Here is a 7,727-nt window from a genome sequence, read left to right as displayed (position 1 = left end):
AATAAAAAATGTTGAAAAAAAACAAAACAATATTTTTTACATTCTGCTATAAAACATATATAATAACAAAATACCCCAAATGAAATTTATAGCATTTTTTAACATTTTTTTTGTTGGTGGATTTTTATTTTATAAACAAACGAAAAAAATGTTGAAAAAAACAAAATAATACAATAATATTATAATTATATAAATATATATTATATTATTATAATAATAGTAATATTTTTTACTTTCTGCTATAAAACAGATCTAATAACAAAATAATATCCGAAATGAAATTTATAGCATTTTTTTAAATTATTTTATTAGATATGTTTTATAGGAGAAAGTAAAAAAAAAATTTTTTTCCTTTTTTTTTATTGTGAATAAAATCCGAGTTTGGTTGAAGGATGCTGCTGTTCATTGTGGTGTCTGTGGATTCTGATTCTGTCGGTTTCTAGTCGGTAAAGAACTGCGTGGCCAGTACCGCACCCTGACAAATGCCATTCTATTTTCAGATCGAACGACGTCACAGACCTATTGCCTGAAGAGTTACTTCTGGTGAGCGATAATTCCAGATGATGTCAATGATAATATAATTGTCTGATGGAGGTGTTCATGTTGTCACTAACCTGGAGCCGAGGGTGGGAGTGCCTCCTGATGTACCTGCCCATCCCCCCAGCACCACAATGGGGGGGGGGGGCTTCTGGCAGATACAGTCATGGCCACAAATCTTGTCCCCCCTGCATTTCTGTCAGATAACTCAGCACGTCGCCCAGAAAACTGTCGCAACGACAAATGTTTCGGCATTCTCCTGGTTATTTCTTTGGTTTGTATTGTTGGCACAAAAACGTGGAGAAACCAAAAGCCAAATCTGATGCATTCCACCCAAAACCTCCAAAAATGGACAAAATTATTGGCACACTCCATGTAATGCAGGCCATAGACGGGTCAAAAACCGGCCGTTTAAAAAAAAAACAAAAATTGGTCGTTCAATAGGCCAACGTTACCACCAACAGTAAAATAAATCGCATTTTTACTTCTTTCCCTGCAGAGAGCTCCGCTATTATATTTGACATGAAAAAGTATTGCGGTTGCAACAATGTATCCATTTGTATCCATTTCAGATACAGATGGTTTTATTCAGATACAAATGGATACATTGTTGCAACCGCAATACTTTTTCATGTCAAATATAATAGCAGATTGGAATTCTTCTTCTTCCTTCTTCTTCTTCCTTCTTCTTCTACTTCTTCCTTCTTCTTCTTCCTGCTTCTTCCTTCTTCCTTCTTCTTCTACTTCTTCCTTCTTCTTCTTCCTGCTTCTTCCTTCTTCCATTATCTTCTTCCTTCTTCTTCTTCTTCCTGCTTCTTCTTCCTTCTTTCTTCTTCTTCCTTCTTCTTCTTCCTTCTTCTTCCTCTTCTTCTTCCCTCTTCCTTCTTCTTCTTCCTCTTCTTCTTCCTACTTCCATCTTCTTCTGCTTCCTTCTTCTTCCTCTTTCTCTTCCTTCTTCCGTCTTCTTCTTCCTTCTTCTTCTTCCTTCTTCTTCTTCTTCTTCGTCTTCTTCCTTCCTCTTCTTCTTCTTCTTCTTCTTCCTTCTTCCTTCCTCTTCTTCTTCCTTCTTCCTTCTTCTTCTTCTCCTTCCTCTTCTTCTTCCTTCTTCTTCTCCTTCTTCTTCTTCTTCTTTTTCCTTCTTCTTCCTTCTTCTTCTTCTTCTTCCTTCTTCTGCTTCTTCTTTCTTCTTCCTTCTTCTTACTCCTTCTTCTTCTCCTTCTTCTTCTTCTTTTTTTTCCTTCTTCTTCCTTCTTCTTCTTCTTCTTCCTTCTTCTTCCTCTTCCTTCTTCCTCTTCTTCTTCCTTCTTCTTCTTCCCTCTTCTTCTTCTTCCTTCTTCTTCCTTCTTCTTCTTCCTTCTTCTTTTTCTTCCTTTTTCCTTCTTCTTCTTCTCTTCCTTCTTCTTCCTTCTTCTTCCTTCGAAAAACGGCCGACCAATTAACCAACTAACGGTGCGAAAATCGGCCGATTTTTGACCCATCTATGGCCTGCATAATATTTGGTGGCACACCCCTTGGAAAAAAATAACTGAAATCCATGGCTTCCTGGAACCATCAATGAGTTTGAAAAAAACGTGGAGAAACCAAAAGCCAAATCTGATGCATTCCACCCAAAAACTAGAGCAGACAACATTTTTCGGCACCTTCTAAAAATTGTAAGAAATAATGGCATTCCAAGTGTGTGACGCTCCAGTAATTTGTCATTAGACCCCCCCGTATCCATGACCAGGAGCTGACAACATAGAACTCACACCGACAACCGGGGACATTGGTGGAAAGTGGCCTCCACCTTTCTGTTGGGTGTCTCTGTGTGCCACATGGAGCATGGAGGAGAGGAAGAGCAGCAAGGAATTGACTGAGGATTGGAGAACAAAAATGGTGGAGAAGCATGGACAATCTCAAGGTGACAAGTCCCATCTCCAGAGATCGTAATGTTCTTGTGTCCACTGTGCGCCACATTGTCAAGATGTTTCCAACCCGTGGCACTGGAGCTAATCTCCTTGGACGTGGAGGAAAGAGAAAAACTTGATCAAAGATTGGAACAAAGGATTGTTGGAATGGTGGATGAAGAACCTCCGTCAACTTCCAGACAAATCCAAGCTGACCTTCAGGCACAGGGACGCTATGGTAGGAGACTCAGGAGGACCCCACTGCTGACACAGAAATATGGTGGGAGACCCAGGAGGACCCCACTGCTGACACAAAAATATGGGAGGAGATCCAGGAGGACCCCACTGCTGACACAGAAATATGGTAGGAGACCAAGGAGGACCCCACTGCTGACACAGAAATATGGTAGGAGACCAAGGAGGACCCCACTGCTGACACAGAAATATGGTGGGAGACCCTGGAGAACCCCACTGCTGACACAGAAATATGGTAGGAGACCCAGGAGGACCCCACTGCTGACACAGAAATATGGGAGGAGACCCAGGAGGACCCCACTGCTGACACAGAAATATGGTGGGAGACCAAGGAGGATCCCACTGCTGACACAAAAATATGGGAGGAGATCCAGGAGGACCCCACTGCTGACACAGAAATATGGGAGGAGACCCAGGAGGACTCCACTGCTGACACAGAAATATGGTAGGAGACCAAGGAGGACCCCACTGCTGACACAGAAATATGGTAGGAGACCCAGGAGGACCCCAGTGCTGACACAGAAATATGAGAGGAGACCCAGGAGGACCTCACCGCTGACACAGAAACATAATGGAAGCCAGATTGGATTTTGCCAGAACTTTGCCTGAGGAAGCCAAGGTCCTTCTGGGAGAAGATGCTGTGGAGAGACGGAACAAAATGGCAGCTTTTTGGTAAAGTCCATCATTCTACTGATTTCAGGAAAAGCAATGAGGCCTTCAAAGTAAAGAATCCAGTCCCACAAGTCACACATGGTGGAGGGTCACTTACAGTCAACTTCCAGACAAATCCAAGCTGACCTTCAGGCACAGGGACGCTATGGTAGGAGACTCAGGTGGACCCCACTGCTGACACAGAAATATGGTGGGAGACCCAGGAGGACCCCACTGCTGACACAAAAATATGGGAGGAGATCCAGGAGGACCCCACTGCTGACACAGAAATATGGTAGGAGACCAAGGAGGACCCCACTGCTGACACAGAAATATGGTAGGAGACCAAGGAGGACCCCACTGCTGACACAGAAATATGGTGGGAGACCCTGGAGAACCCCACTGCTGACACAGAAATATGGTAGGAGACCCAGGAGGACCCCACTGCTGACACAGAAATATGGGAGGAGACCCAGGAGGACCCCACTGCTGACACAGAAATATGGTGGGAGACCAAGGAGGATCCCACTGCTGACACAAAAATATGGGAGGAGATCCAGGAGGACCCCACTGCTGACACAGAAATATGGGAGGAGACCCAGGAGGACTCCACTGCTGACACAGAAATATGGTAGGAGACCAAGGAGGACCCCACTGCTGACACAGAAATATGGTAGGAGACCCAGGAGGACCCCAGTGCTGACACAGAAATATGAGAGGAGACCCAGGAGGACCTCACCGCTGACACAGAAACATAATGGAAGCCAGATTGGATTTTGCCAGAACTTTGCCTGAGGAAGCCAAGGTCCTTCTGGGAGAAGATGCTGTGGAGAGACGGAACAAAATGGCAGCTTTTTGGTAAAGTCCATCATTCTACTGATTTCAGGAAAAGCAATGAGGCCTTCAAAGTAAAGAATCCAGTCCCACAAGTCACACATGGTGGAGGGTCACTTACAGTCCCTCAAGTCACACATGGTGGGGGGTCACTTACAGTCCCTCCAGTCACACATGGTGGGGGTCACTGATGATTTTGGGGTGGCTTTGCTGCTTCAGGCACTGGAGGTCTCGACCATGAGCATGGCATTATGAAATCTGAAGACCACCAAAGAATTCTGGGGTGCAATGTAGGGCCCGGTGTCAGAAAGTTGGGTCTCCATCAGAGGTCATGGGTCTTCCAGCAGGACAATGACCCAAAGCACACGGCAAAAAGCCCCCAGAAATGTTGTCAGACAAAACGCTGGAGAGGACTGAACTGGCCAGGAATGAGTCCAGATCTCCATCCCATAGAGCTCCTGTGGAGAGATCTCAGAACATCAGTTGGGAGGAGGAACCCTTCCAATCTGAGAGACCTGGAGCAGTTGGAGGAAGAAGAGCGCTCTGAAATTCCAGTAGAGGTGGAGGAAATTCATTGATGGTTCCAGGAAGCCATGGATTTCAGGTATTTTTTCCAAGGGGTGTGCGACCAAATATTACATTGAGGGTGCCAATCATTTCATCCATTTTTGGGGTTTGGCGTGGAATGTGTCAGATTTGGCTTTTTGTTTCTCCACTTTTTTGTGTCAGCAATACAAACCAAAGACATAAACACGAGAATGCCGAAACATTTGTCATTGTAGCGATTTTCTGGGCGAAGTGGCGCATCATCTGACAGGAATTCCTGGGGGGGGACAAGATTCTTGGCCATGACTGTATGGCAGAGACTCCATGTTGAAGCACAATTTGCACCATCGTTGGTTCCTGAACCTTTATCTTGCAGTCTTTCCATCATTGTGAGACTTTATAGTCAGGTTTGTGGAGTTTCCTCCTGAAATGTGGCTCCTTTGCCGTGGATGGTCTCCTTGGAGCCACCCCGACGTGCACATTTCTGGCAGGATCAAATCTTCCCAGGATTCTGGGTTAAGGCATGTGCTTTGCTGCACTGCTTGAGGGACATAAGGGCAGTATGGGCAGTGTGCTGGTGCTGTGCTTGAGCATTCATTCAATACAGGCAGTGTGCTGCTGTGAAGGGGGATGCATGCTCAGTACAGGTAGTGTGCTGGTGCTATGAAGGGGGATGCGTGCTCAGTACAGGCAGTGTGCTGGTGCTGTGAAGGGGGATGCATGCTCAGTACAGGCAGTGTGCTGGTGCTGTGAATGGGGATGCGTGCTCAGTACAGGCAGTGTGCTGATGCTGTGAAGGGGGATGCATGCTCAGTACAGGCAGTGTGCTGATGCTGTGAAGGGGGATGCGTGCTCAGTACAGGCAGTGTGCTGATGCTGTGAAGGGGGATGCGTGCTCAGTACAGGCAGTGTGCTGATGCTGTGAAGGGGGATGCGTGCTCAGTACAGGCAGTGTGCTGGTGCTGTGAAGGGGGATGCATGCTCAGTACAGGCAGTGTGCTGGTGCTGTGGAAGGGGGATGCATGCTCAGTACAGGCAGTGTGCTGCTGTGAAGGGGGGTGCATGCTCAGTACAGGCAGTGTGCTGGTGCTATGAAGGGGGATGCGTGCTCAGTACAGGCAGTGTGCTGGTGCTGTGAAGGGGGATGCGTGCTCAGTACAGGAAGTGTGCTGATGCTGTGAAGGGGGATGCGTGCTCAGTACAGGCAGTGTGCCGGTGCTGTGAAAGGGGATGCGTGCTCAGTACAGGCAGTGTGCTGGTGCTGTGAAGGGGGATGCGTGCTCAGTACAGGCAGTGTGCTGGTGCTGTGGAAGGGGGATGCCTGCTCAGTACAGGCAGTGTGCTGGTGCTGTGAAGGGGGATGCGTGCTCAGTACAGGCAGTGTGCTGGTGCTGTGGAAGGGGGATGCGTGCTCAGTACAGGCAGCACGCTGGTGCTGTGAAGGGGGATGCGTGCTCAGTACAGGCAGTGTGCTGGTGCTGTGAAGGGGGATACATGCTCAGTACATTTTATATAGCTCTGACATATACCGCAGTGCTGTACAGAGAACACTGAGCCAGTCACATCAGTCTCTGTACCAGAGGAGCTGACACTCTAATGCCCCCTCCCCCACAGTCACACACTCTATGGGCCATTGTGGTTAGATTTCAGTTCATGTAAGTTACGATTTATGAATGGAAACCCAGACAAACACAAAGCGGACAAACTCCATGCAGACAGAGCCCCAAGCACTGCGAGACTGGCTATGTTCCTTTGATTCCCCATTGTTCTCTGGTGTCAGTGCAGCGATGTGAGCGTGGCACGGGATGTGCTGGGCGGATTGGCAGTTCTGATACTTTGTATCTCTCTTCTTCCTCTCAGGCAGACCAGCAGGTGGAGGTGGTGAAGAGAGCGGCCCACCTTGTAGGGAAGCGGCTGGCGAGCTGCATGCAGGGACCACTCAGCTCCGACATGGACAAGAGACTGGTGAGGATTGGTGACAACGTCATTGTCTGTAGAACAGATGAAGGGACTCCGGGGTGACGATGGTGATTTGTCTTTGCAGAAGAAGCTCGCCTTGATGTCTCTCTCTATGGCCATGGCGGACTGTCTGAAGGAAATGGAGAGCGAGTCCGGTCTGCGGTGAGTGAGGTCACGGCTGGGCGATTGTAGCCACTCCATGATTAGCGGCAGATTTCTGGTTGTCGAGGTTCGGTTTGTGGATTATCTGTATGCCGTGGGGGGTCTGTAGAACGAACCTTTACAAAGTGTAGATGCAGGAAGGCGCGCTGGTTATACTCACTGTGGAACCGAACGTTTAAATTGGTTTACATCCATTTATGTCCGTTTTTGGCCCGTTTACATTAGTTGACATCCATTTATGTCCATTTACATCTGTTTTTGGTCCGTTTACATTGGTTTACATGCGGTTTTCATATGTTTATGTCTGTTTACATCAGTTTGGCATCCATTTATATTCGTTTACATCCATTGACATCAATTTATGTCCGTTTACATCCGTTTTTGGTCCGTTTACATTGGTTTACATCTGTTTTTGATCCGTTTATGTCCGTTTTCATCCATTTGTGGGCCGTTTACATCTGTTGAAATTCATGTTTATGTCCGTTTACAGACATTTTTGGCCCATTTACATCCGTTGACATCCATTTATGCCCGTTTACATCCGTTTTTAGGCCGTTTACATTGGTTTACATCTGTTGACATCCATTTATGTCTGTTTGCATCCATTTTTGGCCATTTTACATTAGTTGAGATCTGTTTTTCATCCGTTTATGTCCGTTTACATCCGTTTACATCCGTTTGTTGTTTACATCTGGTTTGTTATCTGTTCATATCCATTTACATCCATTTTATCTGTTTATATCCATTTACATCAGTTTTTATCTGTTTATATCCATTTACATCTGTTTTTTATCTGCTTATATCTGTTTACATCCTTTTTTTATCAGTTTATATTCGTCTACATCCGTTTTTTATCTGTTTATATCAGTTTATATCCATTTTTGGCCCGTTTACATC

At 46.1% G+C, this 7,727-nt stretch overlaps 1 protein-coding gene across 1 annotated transcript in view; it reads left to right on the top strand.

Moving 5' to 3' along the window:
• Window positions 1-428: 428 nt before the first annotated feature.
• LOC149429110 (SH3 domain-binding protein 1-like) overlaps window positions 429-7,727 on the top strand; it is a 52,931-nt gene continuing 45,632 nt past the window's right edge. The window contains exons 1-3 of the mRNA XM_089666719.1: window positions 429-543; window positions 6,570-6,674; window positions 6,754-6,830. Coding sequence (XP_089522845.1) covers window positions 6,636-6,674; window positions 6,754-6,830 — 116 coding nt within the window. The 5' untranslated portion in view covers window positions 429-543; window positions 6,570-6,635. The remainder of the gene's footprint in view (window positions 544-6,569; window positions 6,675-6,753; window positions 6,831-7,727) is intronic.

This window comes from Staurois parvus, unplaced genomic scaffold, assembly GCF_062004578.1.
Source record: "Staurois parvus isolate SC_StPar_1 unplaced genomic scaffold, SC_StPar_1.0 ptg002798l, whole genome shotgun sequence".
NCBI classification, from domain to species: domain Eukaryota; kingdom Metazoa; phylum Chordata; class Amphibia; order Anura; family Ranidae; genus Staurois; species Staurois parvus.
The sequence above is the reverse complement of the archived record's forward strand: the minus strand, read 5'-3'. Positions and strand labels throughout refer to the sequence as shown.